The sequence below is a fragment of the Aythya marila genome (assembly GCF_965140915.1).
Source record: "Aythya marila genome assembly, chromosome: 3".
NCBI lineage: Eukaryota > Metazoa > Chordata > Aves > Anseriformes > Anatidae > Aythya > Aythya marila.
In genome coordinates this window covers 48,654,538-48,670,228 of record NC_139044.1, presented here as the reverse complement: position 1 = coordinate 48,670,228, position 15,691 = coordinate 48,654,538, and the positions used below count along the sequence as shown (strand labels likewise).

At 39.3% G+C, this 15,691-nt stretch overlaps 1 protein-coding gene across 1 annotated transcript in view; it reads left to right on the top strand.

Annotated features, from left to right (window-relative positions):
• IGF2R (insulin like growth factor 2 receptor) overlaps nucleotides 1-15,691 on the top strand; it is a 53,403-nt gene that overhangs the window by 17,867 nt on the left and 19,845 nt on the right. The window contains exons 10-28 of the mRNA XM_082757518.1: nucleotides 760-863; nucleotides 1,254-1,418; nucleotides 1,741-1,881; nucleotides 2,213-2,359; nucleotides 3,250-3,381; nucleotides 3,832-3,979; nucleotides 5,215-5,392; nucleotides 5,976-6,091; nucleotides 6,494-6,656; nucleotides 7,288-7,467; nucleotides 8,372-8,473; nucleotides 9,080-9,181; nucleotides 9,835-10,009; nucleotides 10,811-10,978; nucleotides 11,511-11,654; nucleotides 12,487-12,665; nucleotides 13,002-13,089; nucleotides 14,515-14,721; nucleotides 15,102-15,232. Of these exons, the coding sequence (XP_082613644.1) occupies nucleotides 760-863; nucleotides 1,254-1,418; nucleotides 1,741-1,881; nucleotides 2,213-2,359; nucleotides 3,250-3,381; nucleotides 3,832-3,979; nucleotides 5,215-5,392; nucleotides 5,976-6,091; nucleotides 6,494-6,656; nucleotides 7,288-7,467; nucleotides 8,372-8,473; nucleotides 9,080-9,181; nucleotides 9,835-10,009; nucleotides 10,811-10,978; nucleotides 11,511-11,654; nucleotides 12,487-12,665; nucleotides 13,002-13,089; nucleotides 14,515-14,721; nucleotides 15,102-15,232 (2,770 nt within the window). The remainder of the gene's footprint in view (nucleotides 1-759; nucleotides 864-1,253; nucleotides 1,419-1,740; nucleotides 1,882-2,212; nucleotides 2,360-3,249; nucleotides 3,382-3,831; nucleotides 3,980-5,214; nucleotides 5,393-5,975; nucleotides 6,092-6,493; nucleotides 6,657-7,287; nucleotides 7,468-8,371; nucleotides 8,474-9,079; nucleotides 9,182-9,834; nucleotides 10,010-10,810; nucleotides 10,979-11,510; nucleotides 11,655-12,486; nucleotides 12,666-13,001; nucleotides 13,090-14,514; nucleotides 14,722-15,101; nucleotides 15,233-15,691) is intronic.

Below are 15,691 nucleotides of genomic sequence, written 5' to 3'. Positions count from 1 at the left end.
ATATTTCCAGGCTCTTTAGCTGTGCTAAGTTATCTGAATGATGATTGTTCTTTGTTTCCTACTTTGACACCCTTATTTGTCTTGTAAGCAATATTGGATACAAAATGCAAGCATTTGTGCTTGGTGTTGTGTAGGAAAACATTAACAGTATGCCAAGATGGCATTAGCAAACAGGAGCAAATGGGATTGGTAGGGGCCAATGCCTACAAAGGAAGGAAACTTTCACCAACTTTGTCGGAACTGCAGACTGCTGTACTGCATCTTGCCCTTCTTGAGTTTTGCATGCAGTGTGGCATCAGGGCTGGATGTTTTAGCTTTAGCTCATTTGCAAGAATTAATCACGCATTAATCATACTCAAGATTACTTGAGTTCAGGAATTAGTGTGTGTTTAAGAACCTGAGGGTTCCCATACTGGGACAGTAGCAAAGAGGTTCTTTGCTTAGGTAGGATCTTTCATTCTGTATGTATGCATATGGCAGACATGGAAGAGCAGTCGTCCAGGGGGTATGGCTTCTTCCACCTGCAAAAATAGCCATGAAATAAAGTAATATGAAGAAATGTTCCACTGAGGCTGGAAGCCTTTGTTGAAGTAGAAATATCAGTATTAATGTTGAACAAGCATCTGTCTTCCCTCTTGAGTGAGGTGATTAAGTTTAAAAAAAAGAAAACAAAGTAGAATAAAATATGGCTTCTGTTATGAGGAGAACACTGTGTTATTGCCTGATCACATTTCTATCTAAAACTGACTTTTCACTCAGATATTCTGATGGGGATCTCACTTTAATTTATCCGAATGGGGATGCATGTAGTTCCGGCTTTGAGAGAATGACAGTCATAAACTTTGAGTGCAATGAAACCGCAGGTGAGTATAATCAGCTGTGGTGACTGCTCAGAGTTTGACTTCTGTGCTTGCTGGTAGACCTTATGCTCAAAGGAATGCATGCTTTGAGCCACATTTAACACAAGAACTAAATATTGCTAGAGTAAGCACTAATTTCTGTAGCTTGCAGGATTGTTTTGTACACCGTAGTAGCACTGATATGTTAAATTAGCACTGGTGATAAAGAATTTTGAGGCATGAAAATACCTGTTTTTCTTAGTCAACAGTTTAACAACAAAATAAATCCTTTTGCTGCACAGGAGTTGTGGTTTTTCTGTCTTCCTTGCTTGTTGCGTTGAGTTCTTGAATATGTCTTGCTTTTTTTCTCTTCCTACTGGAAACCTAATCTGTGTATTCATCTTCAATATTAAGGTAATGATGGTAGAGGGACTCCAGTGTTTACTGGCGAAGTGGACTGCACCTATTTTTTCACTTGGGATACAAAATACGCGTGTGTTAAAGAAAGAGAAGATCTCCTTTGCAGAGTTTCTGATAAGAGAAAACACTATGATTTGTCACCTCTGATCCGCAGTTCAGGTATGGCAGTGAAAGCTCACTTTCAGTTACTTTTGTTCTGAAACTTCTGTTCTGAATTTACGTGCCATTTCTAATGTCATTGCAATTCCTTAGCAGAACGCAATTTGGCTGTCACTTTTCTTGGTATTTTTCTGGGGTACTGGCACCCAGTTCCATCCTCTCAAAAGAAATAATCGCGTTAGGAAAGTAGCTGTATCTGTGACTGTCTTGGTTATTGTTGTCTTAAGGGACTCTGTATTTCTGTGATGAATGGTGTTTTGGAATCGAGAGGCTGGAATGATAAAGCTAGCTGACTTGTTCTTAGTGACTGTCTGTATTTCAGATTCAGCCCAGAACTGGGAAGCTGTTGACAGTAGCCTTTCAGAGGCAGGAAGGAAACATTATTACATCAACATCTGCCATAAAGTGCTGAAGAGAGGAGGAGCTTCTCTCTGCCCAGATACTGCTGCTATTTGCTCTGTAGGTGAGTCTTTAAATCTCTGAAGGCTTGGTGTTTCTTTCTTTGTAAATGCAAAAGGTCTGCACTGGATGCCTTCTGTTATTTGAGGAAATGGAAGTTAGGAGCATAATTCCCTTGTGCTGCTAAAGACCTCAAAAGACATGATAGCAGTATACTTTCCTAACAGCTGAATGGTATTACACTTTCCTCCATGGCTTGTAGAACGGTCTAGGGAAGGTTGAAAACCAACTTGTAATGGCATGCTTTCTTATGACTTTCCATTTGGCTAGTTAATATTCTCTCCCTAGAGTAAACTTTCTAGGGGAAAAAAGTGATGCCTTTGCTCTCCTTGCAGATAAACAAAACAAGAGCAGGAATCTTGGAACATTTGTTTCTTCGCCTAAAAAGGTTGGAGAAAATATTCAACTTATCTATTCAAATGGAGACAGCTGTGGTGTTAACAAAAAAATCAAAACTGTCATCACTCTTATATGCAGACCAGGTAAGAATATCCACACCTTTTTTTCTTTAATCCAGTTAAAAAATGGAGATCACTTCATATTCCCAGGCGTGAGTGCTAAGTCTTAGTATTTGTCTTTGTTTTTCATTTTCTTGTATGCAAAAGTTGAAGGACTATTGTTTGCTAGGATGACAGCAATTTAACTACAGGTATCTATCTCTGTTCATGTTTTTATAAAAGTGCTCTTTGAATATTCAAGACCACTTAATAATCTCTTGAGCTGAGATTTTCAAACAAGATGAAGGTAAGTTTAAGTGACTAAAGCGTTGTGAACACTTGCAAGCTCTAGAAAGCACTTTCTACCTCTAGATTGTCTTGATAGAAAAGACTGGTTCTGAACCATACATGTATTCATTTACGTTAACCTTTTTCAATAAGTTTTCTCTGAACTGCTTGCATTTTACAGTAAGCAGGAACACTTGCAGAAGCTGTTAATTTTCATCTCCCTATAATAGCCCACTAGTATAACTTCTTCCAGGGAAATAGTGATCTTGGATTCTTGCACCTCAGCCTGAGGAAGCTAAATCCTTTGCGTGTTGACTGTTCAGATCAGGTCATGCACTAGTTCTGATAAACCTGTTGCTTTATAGCCAAGCTCCCAGCTTGCATATCAAAAGAAACGTTTTTGGAGTGAGAGAGTTCTTGGGAACAGACTGAGCAGTACATCCTCACCTCTTGGCTAAACATGGGGAGAAGGATGCAAAGAACTAGCGTAAGGAATTGTTGATTGTGGTCCTTATTTTCACAGGAGAGGTACTTCATTACTTCTGGTCCCCTTTTGGGGAGAAGTCAGTGTTTGTAGGCTTAGGGTAATAATTTTGGCAGCCTGACTGTACTGAGTATTGTTTAACATGTTGCTCTTTCAATACCAGGTGATCTAGAAAGCGCTCCAATCTTGATGTCTGAAGGTGAATGTTCATATGCTTTTGACTGGTATACTGCTGCTGCATGTGTCCTGTCTAAAACTGAAGGAGATAACTGTCAAGTCTCTGATGCTCAGGCAGGTACGTGTTTATGTTGGCCAAACTGAAGGGTCTTCAAGGATAGGACTTCTGCCATGGCATTGAGCATTAAGTCCTCTTTATGTGCAAAATCAAAGTGAACTTGTTCTAAGTCTAAGCATCTAAAACAGTGGAGCACAGAGTTCTGAAGTATATGCACATGTTAAAATGAGACCAGTGTGAGCTTAATGCTCTTCCTAGTGTGTGTGTGTGTGGGGAAATAGGTGTAACTTGTACTTGACTGTAGTAAATTCATCTATAAGAAAGCACATGCTTCCATTGTGTCTGAATTTCCATGTTTCTGGAACAATTACATGGAAGGGGAGATACGTTTAGGGGAACGTGTCTGTATAATAACTAGCCGTATGGCTGGTAGAATCAAAATTTGAGAGATGACGGGAAAAACTGTGACTGAATCTTAGGCTGAATGAAATTTTATTCCTTCCCTGTTAGGCTTCTCTTTTGATTTATCACCACTGGTCAAGAAAAACGGGTACCACTTAGTTAATACTTCACAATATTTGTTCTACATAAATATCTGTGGCAGTGTGCCAGTCGAATTGTGTCACACACCATCAGCAGCATGCCAAGTAACACAAAGGTAAGTTGCTAGTTCTGTTGCTTGTAATAGATCTCCTGTTGTGTGATGTTATCTAACAGTGACCAATTTGCATGTAAAGTAATTACTACCTGTAGTAGATTCAGGTAACTTGCATGTAAAATAAGTGCCAGTGTAGTAATTATGCTGCCAACTATTTCAAGTGAAGTATATGTGATCTTGCCTGCAATTAGCTTTTGAGACTGTCCATTGCTCCGCCTTCAGACATACGGTATGATTTTTTTGGGGTGGTCATGTGTGCAGCCAGTTGGACTTGATGATCCTTGTGGGCCCCGTTCAATTCAGGATATTTTTTCTGTGAGTGTTCCCAGAGGGGTTTTAAGCTGTGTATTGACTGCTCCAGCTGTATTAAGCCAACTTGCACTTTGAATTCAAGTCAGCTGGGTTTCAAGAGTGTTTGCTGTAAAGAACAACTACTGCCTAGGTTAGCCAAGGTCCTAAGGCTGAGTAGCAGCTGCCTTATGTGAGGCAGAGCCCAGAACTTGGGTGTAGCAGCATGTTTCCATCGGTAAAAATGCAGGCACAGTCCCAATGTACACAACTACTCTGTAAGCAGCATTGTTCTATCTTCTACCAGCCACGTCTAAGGTGTAGTATCTGTGCAACACTTCAGATTCCAGGTCAGCCTATTGCTAGAGATGTGGTGCAGTGCACTTTGCTTGATCTTGGGGTATTCTCCAGTTAAGGAGAGTTTGCTGTACCTGTGTGGGGAAAGGTGGTTAGACTAGGTCTGACAGAGCTAGTCTGACGTGAAGTCAGAGTAAAGAAACTCTCCTAGACCAAAGCTGATCCTGAGCTAAGAGCATATAAAGGCAGTTTTCTTAAGTGAGAAGACTTGTTGTTGTGGAGTCCTAGATCTTTGCCATCCTCACATGGTTGCATGAAACCAGCATGAGCTTGGTGTTAGGGTGTCTGCAGTTTGAAGCCCATTCTTTTCTGTTACTGTTCTAGAGAATGGAGCATTAGTATTCTAGGTACCTAAGTAAGGTATAACTTCATTTGCTTCCCAAAGAAGGACACCTGTTCTTGGTTTCTTTGTTTTTGGTAGTCGTTTTTATCTTAGTTTTTGAACTTGTATACTCAATCTTGCTGAATCCTTTTGTCTTATTACAGAGTATTCTATAAACATACCTGTGTGCCTACTGTTTGGTTGACTTTTCTTTAAGATAACTACATCTGAATTTTGCACAGTCTCAGAGCCTGTTTTTCTTTTCTAGTGAGAAGCAGTTTTGGAGTCTTGGTCTGCCTAATTCCAAACTTTCATATTACGATGGTCTGATTCAGTTGACCTACAAAAATGGTACACCATATAACGATGAGAAGAAAACACAGCGATCTACTCTCATAACTTTCCTGTGTGACCGTCAGGCTGGAGTAGGTCAGCCTGAATATCAGGTAAGAAGTTACATATGAAGAAGGGAACTCTCTGCATCCGTAAAACATGCAAATAATCACTGCTAGGCTGGTACAGCAGAGATTTGTGGATGGAAATAACCATATCTATAAAGCAGACTGCTCAACAAAACAGGTATTTTTCTTGGTATATCAGCCTGTACTCATCTTGCCTATACTGAACAGTAGTAAACTGTTGACCTGCATCAAGGTTCTCACCTCACTATTCTCTATTCTCTAGTTTCTGGGCCATATAATTACTAGTGCTTTTGATCCTCTTGTATTTCAAATCGGGGGGAAAAAAAAGCCATGTTTCTTGGCCAGAGATCTGAAGTGCTAGGACTGTGCCCTGTAACTCAGCCAACAGTAGTTATGTTGCTATGGTTGTTTTTGCAAGTGCTTTTGGTGTTACAGTAGGGAAATAATGGCAAGATCAATGTGAAAATGGACCGACCTGTACTAATCAGTCTGAGAAAGTGCATCCCAAGACCCAGGGGGAAATAAACCTAATATACAAAGGAGTAGTGTTGCTTTACACAGTAGTCTGTTTGAAAGCCTCCCTTGACCTATTCTGCTGTCTTTCTAGGTAGAAGATAAATATACCTACAACTTCAGGTGGTACACAGAGTATGCCTGTCCTGAACTGCCCTTGGAATGTATTGTGACTGATCCCAACACCATGGACCAATATGACTTGTCGAGGTAAAGTAACGCAGTCTTTGTGTGAACTTGGCTATTTTAGTTCAGTGTGCTAGCTGATTGTTTAACTCTGGATGACACCGGTTTCATGCATAAAATGCACTAGAAAAGTCATCTCTTCTGACAGTCTTAAATGCAAGTATCTTGAAACGGAGATATTTCAATCTGGTATATTGACGCCTCCTGAGATGTAAGTTGACTTCTTGGGTTGGCTTTGCTTAACTTGCTTTGACTGTTTTCTGCTTTCCTAGGAGTAATTTTTTGTGACACTTAAAAATGAGGGGAAAAAGTTACATGAAATGCAAACTGAAATGCCTTGCAGTTCCTTTCTTGAAACTTAACAAAGCTAGAGGGAATCTATGAATAACATGTGAATCCCAGCATGAACTTTTTCCTCCCACGCAGTTTAGCAAAATCTGAGAAGAGAGGTGGAAACTGGTATGCCATGGATAATTCAAGACCAAGTGAGCGCAAAAAGTACTACATAAATGTCTGTCGACCACTGCTTGCTGTTCCAGGATGTGACCGACGAGCATCTGTGTGTCAGATGGAATATCGACACGATCATGTGAGTAGTGTTTTTGTCCCAGCTCAGAGCTGATTTGCCGAAGTGATTGAGTTAAAGGGGAGTACAAGATGAGCACGTGAGTTTTGGCCCCTTAGTGCAGCATACAATGGTATCCTGTGCATCCTTAGTGCTGGCATAGTCACTGCAGTATGGCAGACTTCTACCAGCCTCTTGAAACACCAAAGCTTTAATTTTTACAAGGTTCCCACTCTCAACTTCTGCTAGTGTTTTTTTTAAACTTTCCTAAGCATGACAGATAAGTAATGCCTGCTCTAAGAATGACTGGGGCCTTCTACATACTGTTTTAAAGAGCTGCACAAATTAAATTGTAGTTATTGCATATGAGGTGTAGGCCTCCCTAAACTCCTGAGCTGTGTAGCTGGTGAGATGGGGATGATTTTTGAGGCACTCTAGGCACCTTATTGTAAAGTAAAACTTCCTGGTGGTTAAATGTGTATCTTAAATATAGAGTGGGGGAGAAATATGGAGGAATCTCTAGACCTCTCAGTCGCATTCAAAACTCAAGGTAGTCTTCTGTATATAAGGTTATTGTGGTAGGTACCATCTTGTTGGATATTTCTGTAACAATGCACTTGAATTTGAAGTTGCTGACAGTTTTCTGTATTTCTAGGATTCTTACTATGAAGCCACCTCTATTAGCAATCTTGGTGTTGCCAGCAAAGAATTAGTAGTTGAAAGACCTGGTCACATTCTTCTAACCTATTCAAATGGCTCTGTGTGCATCAATGCTGATGGAAAGATGACAACTTATACCACAACCATCCACTTTGTCTGTTCCAGGGGCACTCTGGTAAGGACAAATGATCATTCAGTTGTTCTATCATAGGAGGCTTTCCATCAAGTGTTTAATGATAACAGACTTCTTGGGGTCTTAACTTTGTTTTTACGTCTCTATTTTAAATTAGATGCCAGAGAAACGTGTATATGAGATTCAGTATTTTATCATAAGTAATAAATAGCTAACAACTAATAACCCTAGTGGAAATTGATGCTTCAGGCTAGTTCAATTAGCATGAAAAAGTGCATGAGGAGTTGACTGAAGATTGGAGTTACACATGCAGACATTGCAGATCCCCTTAAGAGGAAGAACACTGTAAAGTGCATCTTCAGGCTGAGGTTTTGCATCTCCGTAGCTTGATTCTAGATGCATTCTTAATTCTGTAAAACTTTTGCTGAATTTTAGACTGGGGGGGAACCACTGAAGCTTGCCTAAACTTTTTCATGATAGCTTGTGAATCTGCAAGTCTTATTTCCCTCACTTGCTCTTCTCCCCAGGACATATGGTAAAAATCTGGGACGTGATGCAGTTACAAACTGTTTTGTTTTTGCCTGAAAGCACTGAAATGAATCAAGTAATTATTATTGCAGTTGCCTCAGCTGACAGTGTTTTGTGGTACTTCATTTTTTTTTAGTGTACTGTACCTTATACCCCAAACTCTCCAAAACTTAGACTGAAGAAAGGTGTGATATGTGTCTGGGTTCAGTTTTGAACTGCATTTGAATATTTGTATATCAGACTCAATTCTCCTGACTTTCAAAATAAAAAGGAGTGAGGAAACTGGGTTGGGAATTCTGTGCTTTTGTAGTGAAATCTTTTAGAACATCGCAATTTTAAAGCAGAATCTCAAACATGGGAAGGTGTTGGCCATTACATTTGCCTTGATTCTGGTCTCTTCTCTGTTATCTGTTTCCAGAGTAGCAGCCCACGGTTTATATCTATTCAGGAATGTGTAGTCACGTTCTTATGGGAAACTGAAGCTGCTTGTCCAATTAAGGAAACAAAAGATGATTCTCAGGTGAGAAAGAATGAGACAAATGTGTTCATGGTCATCATGTGCTATTTTTCTGGCATGTGATGTGTCTGTTGTCTTGATGCGTTTGTGAAGTATGTAACTTTTGGCCAAAGTGGTACAGTGTGCACTCAAGGAAGAATGGCTTGCTATGGCATTAGATGTTTCATTCCCTTATGAGTTTGCTAGTAAAGTTGAATGTATACGTAAGGACTTCTGTTGTCATTGTTTGTGTACAGATCATCAAATGAGGCTCACTTCTTTAAACTGGGCTACTCAATTGCTTCTCGTTTACAGGTCTTAAAGTGATCACATTAGAGTAGAAGTATCCTCCAATTAAAATTTCTTTGCTCTTAGCTAACCTGATACATGACACCTGTTGAACTACACTTCGATATCTTGATATGACTGTCAGTGGACAACTGTGTGAAAGAATTGAAGTGTTGCTACTGCCAGAGCTGTACTCTAGTTGTCCAAATTAAGTTGCTGCTTCCTAGACAGGATAGGTATATCCTGTAAATTTCTACTTCGACTCTTTAAGCAAGCTAGAAGTAGAACTTAAACACCAGAAATGCAGAGTGAGAGAATAATGTTGTAATTTTTCTCTTGTAGACCTGCTCTGTGCGAGATCCAAACAGTGGCTTTTTATTCAATCTTCAACCATTAGCTTCAGGAAAAGGCTATATGGCAACAGGAATTGGGAAAAAATTCTTGGTAAGAATTCTGACTGTACAACCTGTTGCTTATGGATATTGCTGTTGTATTTCTTCTGGTCAAGATTAGTGAAATGGAGCTCTTGTACAGTATTTTATGAGATTAGACTTGACAAAAAAAGTATTGTACTTGAGAAAAAAATAGAAGGTAACTTGCTTCATCGTTTCAAATAGTCTTAAAAGCATAGACATTATATAGCAAAGCTAAAAATCAGTCTCATTGTAGTGGCACCACAAGGCTATGCATAGACTAATTATGGACTTCATTGTATAATTATGAGATTATCTGCTAGTGTTAAAAATGGATAGTGAAAGCCTAGAAATGGATTTAATCTATCCATATCAGTGCTCTTAATTTGGCTTGCCTATCTCATTAGTTCTAGGCTATCTACAGATAGTACCATAGTTGTTTTTCGGTTGTTAAACCACATCCTGTACTTCCAGTGGGGAGAACTTGTGGACCATGTAAACTGAAGAGTCAAGATGCTGTTCCTGTGTAGTTGGTTGTCTTGCAGTGTGGAAGTGAAAGACATTTTGTGATGTTTGAAATCAGGCTTTAAAAAGTAAAACTCACTTATATGTAAATAAGTAAATAGGTCTAATTTTTCTGATGTGGTTAATGCTGTGTACACTCATGGTTTTTAAAACTTCTAGCTAAACATTTGTGGGCCCATGCCAGATTGTGGTGAAATCAATGGAAAACAAGCTGCTGGATGTGAAGCAGAAAATCTGACATCAGTGAGGATGGTGGAATTGGACAAAACTCTTTATCTGTCTAGTGAGGGAGTTCTAACTCTTACCTACAGAGGTCCTCTTCGTGTGGAATCAGGTGAGTTCAGGAAGTTGTGACAATGTATTAATGTTCTGTAAATGGTCTTCATTCCCTGTCTGTTCACGTCGTAAAACCACCTGTGTTTGATGTTAATCACTTAAACAGGCTAGTTCATATTAAAACTAGGAAGAGATCAAATCATGAAAATGATAATGGTTCCATTGTGTTGGTTGTCTGTACAAATTGTTGTGGTGATATCTCATATTTTCTCATTTTCATAGCCATGATGATTTTTCATTGTATAACACATACCAAAACAAGTGATTGAGCCATTGTGTATTTCACTGCTAGAGCTTCTACCTTTCTGATTACTGTAGGATACAATGAAGACAAATACTCCCCTCCACTTAATTGTAATCATGGGCTGTGGAAAGGAAAACTGAACAACTTAATGTGTGCTACTCAGAAAGTATCAATACTTGTTTTCAAGTTATTACACAACCTAAATAAAACCCCACCTTTTGTGTGGTGCAATGTAGGGGTTGCTGGTATAACTGATTTGATGTCTTGCGGGTTTTTGTTTCTTCTCATATGTCAGACAAGTGAATGTAATTCTGCTCTTTGAGATGTGGTAATGCTATTTGTCTCCCATTTGGAAAGCTGCTTGAGACTGCTAAGCACTTTAGCACAGGTCTCTAAAGAAGGCTTATACTTCTTAATGTTCAAGAAGCATATAAACAGAATGTAGTGTTTGCCTGAACAGAAGAAGTGGTTAGAAAATGTTGAAGTCAAGTGTTAGCTTGAACTTCAACTTAAATATTCTTGAGTAAACCAGCAGCAGATAACTCTGTTTTACAGGGACATCAGACACTTTCACGGTGACTTTCATTTGTAATGATTCATATCCTGGAGAGCTTAAGTTTGTGCGTGAAGAGATAAACAGCGTACTGAACATCCATGATACTTTTTTTGAGTTTCACACAGCTCTGGCCTGTGCTCCTGCTCCTGTAGATTGTCAGGTTACAGGTAAGTACCTGGGATTCAGGTGGGCTTTGTTCAACAACTCTTGGAAGGATTAACTGAACACCACAAGCTTCTATGGAGTAGGGCTTTGGGATAACTTAAGGATGCCTGGTCTGAAGAAGTTTGAGGCCTGAGGTCTTCAGATATGTTGTAGAGAGGGAGAGGAAATGGGTTGTTTAAAGCAGGTTTAACTTATAAAAACAGATGAAAAGCTAATATGGAAAGTAAATGGAACTTCAGTCTAACTCTGAAGAAAGCAGGTTAAATTTGTATTGCTTGTAGAAAAATCCACCTGTGAATTGTGGAGTAGTTGCTTGTGGTAGCTAAACCGATTATCAAGAGAATTGGGTTTTAATCTTGTATAGCTCTATCTCTATGCGAACAGTATCTTGTCTCAGTGGATGTCTAATGTGATTCTGAAAAATACCTTGAATTATGTGCGTTCATCAGTGAAACATATCGTTTGAAACCTGGTACTATACTGCAACTGTCTAGCAGGTCTTCCAGTTTACTGTATGTACCACATCTCTTCCAGATGCTGCTGGTAATGAATATGACTTAAGTGACTTGAGCAAAGAGAGTGAACCGTGGGTTGCTATAGATACTTCCAAGAATGCGAAGAAGCGTACATTTTTCTTGAATGTTTGCAAACCTTTGCCCTCTGTGCCTGGATGCCCTGGTAAGCCAAATGGCAAGCATTTCTTAAGTTCTGATTTCTGGTGCCAGACCTTGCATGCAGAATGATAACCCTTGTTATTTTAATACAATTTCTTCAATCCTGCCTGTTCAGTTGCTGAACTTCACATACCTCACAGGGGTATAATCATAGAATCATTAAAATTGGAAAAGACCTCCAAGATCATCTAGTCCAACCGTACCTCTACGACCAATGTCACCCCCTAAACCATGTCCCTAAACACCAGGTCCAACCTTTCCTTGAACACTCCCCGGGATGGTGATTCCACCACCTCCCTGGACAGCCTGTTCCAATGTCTAAGATGAAGTATTGCAGATATTCTCAAACTGAGAGCAGTCTTAATGCTAATCAGGACTCTTGTGTTGAGATGTGTGGAAAAGCAATTGGGGAAAACTGTTGTGGGGGAGTATTAGCAAGTATCTGGACTTTTTTTTTTAAAAGGCAAGTTAAATGTTGATGCTTCTTAACTGAATGAAGTCTGAATGAGGAGCTTATGCCATGCGTGTCTTACTGCCTTTCTAGACAGTATGATTTAAACTTGTTGCTCTAGCCTTCTGAGTCTATAAGGACAGATTAATACAGTTTTAAAGATTTCAGAGAATGTAGAACTGTGACTTGTTCTCTTCCTCAAAGCCTCTAGGCACACAGTGTCTCCCAACTTATGAAAATGTGTCTGCTGTGTTGTGCTTCAGGAGTTTGAACTGTGCTGAACGCTCAAAGCTCTCTTCAAGCTATTTCATTATGTTGTCTTACAATAGATAACTTGTTCACGAAGCTTTGAACTAAAACATGTTTTTCTGGTGTTTTCCTGTAGGTGGAGCCATAGGATCCTGTGTGAAATATGCTGATACAAGCAAGAACCTTGGAGTCATTCAGATAAATCCACAGGCTGCTACTGATGGGTCACTAAGCATTATTTACTTGAATGGTGATATGTGCAAAGATAAGCAACATTATTCTACACGTATAATCTTTCAGTGCGATCAGACAACGGTAATTTTCTGTGCTAGTAGCTATTACAGATTTAAGAGCCTTGACTTACACCATAAACAGTTTCTCTTCTTTTGGAATAGACTGATTCATTTAGAACGACAGTATCTTGTATATAGGCATTTCACTTGTCTTTCCTTTCAACTGCTTTCCTGAGCCCTTTGAACACAACAGTGAACTGTATTGCAGACAGCTTTGTTCAAAATGGGTACAGAAATTTGGTAAGAGACCTTAGATTGTGCAACCCCATTGAAAAGGGATTTTTCATGTATGTTTTGGGACTTGCAATGCAGTTTCTAGTAGATCTCCTTCACATGGCTTTTTTTTTTTTTCTTGTAGGGTTCCCCAGTGTTTGAGCAAGAAAACAACTGTGAGTTTGTATTTGTTTGGAGAACCTTGGCGGCCTGCCCTGTTCACAAAGCAGAAGGTACATGTAGTTAAGCTTTCAAGTATCAAATCTGTACAAGAAGTGAATACCTAGTGAAGCTACACTTGTTTCTTGCCCTGCAAGTCTTTCTGTAAAAGATGCTGGCTTGTCGAGGGAAATCTATTCAGAGACTTAGTCTAGCAAAGATTCCCAATCTAACAGGAAAAATACTTTCTGGTCAAATCATGGTGCTACCTTGTTAAATCACAATGAAACTTGTTAGTCTTGCAAATATTGGTAAGTGTCAGATTTCATGGAAGTGTGGTTGATCCTGTGCCTGTCAAATATTTTCTTGTTCCCCACCAAAAACTAGAAATTTTATTGTGAACTTGACTCTCACTAGGCAATGGTGGAGACACCAGAGGAGAGAGTATCAGTTTACAGTTGACTTCAGGACATGCAAGAAGGAATCACAGGCTCTAGTTCTGATATTCAGTTGGTAGGAAACTGAGTGTGCAGGTATCTTCTCTGCTCTTAAGAGCTTTGTTTTGCAGCTTGTAGATAAGACCTTGTGAATGTAGATAATACCTTCTGAAATATCAGACTTCCTGTAAAGTATCTGTTGCATCTGTACTCAACCTAGTTGACACTGTCAGTCATCTCATGTGGTACAAGGCTACAAGAAGAATGCTTATCAAGCTGCTGCTCTGTAGCACACAAGTACAGTGCAGCATGCTGTTGACGAGAGTTGTGGTTTTGTATCAGTTCCCTCTTCCTTGTCATTCGTCTTGGTATCAGCTTGTTAGGGGATTGAGGAAAGCACAGTAATCATGTGATATGATCTGATCTTTTCAAAATTTTCAAAGCCAAGCCTCACTTCAAACCTGAGGGCTTAATCAGCAGTAATGTTACAGGTGCTTCTCAGCTGATTAAACCCATGAAACCAGATGTTTCTCAAACCTTTTCTCCATTGACTCTGTGTGGCTTTAAGCTCTAGCTAACAATTCCTATATCAGTTATAACCTAACTCTGCAGACTTGGTAACTGTTACAGAGAGATGGAAGACGGATATCTAGGACAGCTTTTGCTTCAGCCTTGTGACCTCACTGTTCTTTCCAGATAATTGAGCAAGTGCTGGACTTCTAGTATCTCTGGTTCTGTCCTTAACCTTCTTCCTTGCTGAAGGAAGAGCCTGTCAGGCCAGCCTGATGTAATTTTTGAAGTACAGTGTAGCTCTTATGTCTTCGTTAGTTTTTTTATATATAAATTGTATTTGTGCATTAGTTTTATCGTTCTAGGTCGTAGTGACTTCTCAAGACAGCCTGATTAGCTGGATTTAAATGGTTCTGTAGTGTCATTCCCATGGAGTGCTAGCTACTTAGCTTTTGTGGCCTTATTTGTGCCAGGAGGCCTTAGCTGTCTAAATGTATTTGGTATGGCTCACAGATACAAGATTGTATTTTAATTCTTAACTTTCCTTTAAAGGAGAGAATTGCCAGGTGAAAGATCCGAGGTATGGTCATGTTTATAATTTGAAGCCACTTTCCAATAAAGACATAAAAGTGAGTACAGAGGAGTATGACTACTACTTCAGAGTTTGTGGAGAAATAACAGAAAGCTGCAAGCCAGGGGCTCGGGGCGTGTCATCATGTCAAGTAAAGAAGATGGACAGTACTTTCAGAAAAGTAGCAGGTATGGCACTTGATCAGAAGAAACTTAAAGTGGAAAGAGTAGCAAGATCTATTAATTTATCACATAGTAGCTTTTGTTACACCCTGGTTAATCTCAAGTTTTATGAGATAAAATACCCTACCAGTTATACTTCATGTGCAAATAAAATCTTATGTCTATAGTTATCTTGTCACGCAACTGGGAGTGAGCTCAACACTACCACACAAACAGTATTCACTAAATAACTAAGTCGTGTGTTTTAGAGGAAGTCCTAGGTCTTTATATCAATGCTTATTTTATTGTGCCTGTTATTGCTGTGTAACCTGGTTGTCACATGCATGACTGAAATAATGTGTATTTACTGGATTAACTGTTTAATTTTCTCAACTCTTCGCTTTTAGGCCTGCTTACAGAGAAACTGACTTTCAAAAATGGTTTAATAACGATTAATTACACTAGTGGAGAAAAATGTCATAAAATATATGAACGATCAACTGCCATATTATTCTATTGTGACAAGACTACATCAGAGGTTAGTTGCAAAACAATTCCTGTGTATATACTGTCTTCCAGAGTTGCTGTCATCTTAATGTGTTGCAGGGTAAGGTGAAGAACATGAATTAGCTTCCTTCAGGGACTGCTTGAATCACTTGTAGGTTATAGAGGAGACATAAAGCTCCCAATAGGTTTAAAAACAATCCTATTTATGAAGGTATCTTCCTTATTCCCCAGGAAAGTTAGAGCATGCTGTTCATTTAGGAGATGCCTGCTACTAGCAAAGCCCTTCAAGAGGCTGGGAAACTTGCACAGAAATAAGAGCAGTCCCTTAGTGAGAAATAAAATATAGGATAATGAATCTGTAGAAAATCATGTAGTATATGGCCAGACCAAAGTTACTTGGTTACTTGCAATTTTTAATAGTTCTCACTGTTCTTGTGCTCACCTTCCTATTCACAAAGAATGGTGCTTAGGTTTACCTTTGGCTCTTTTC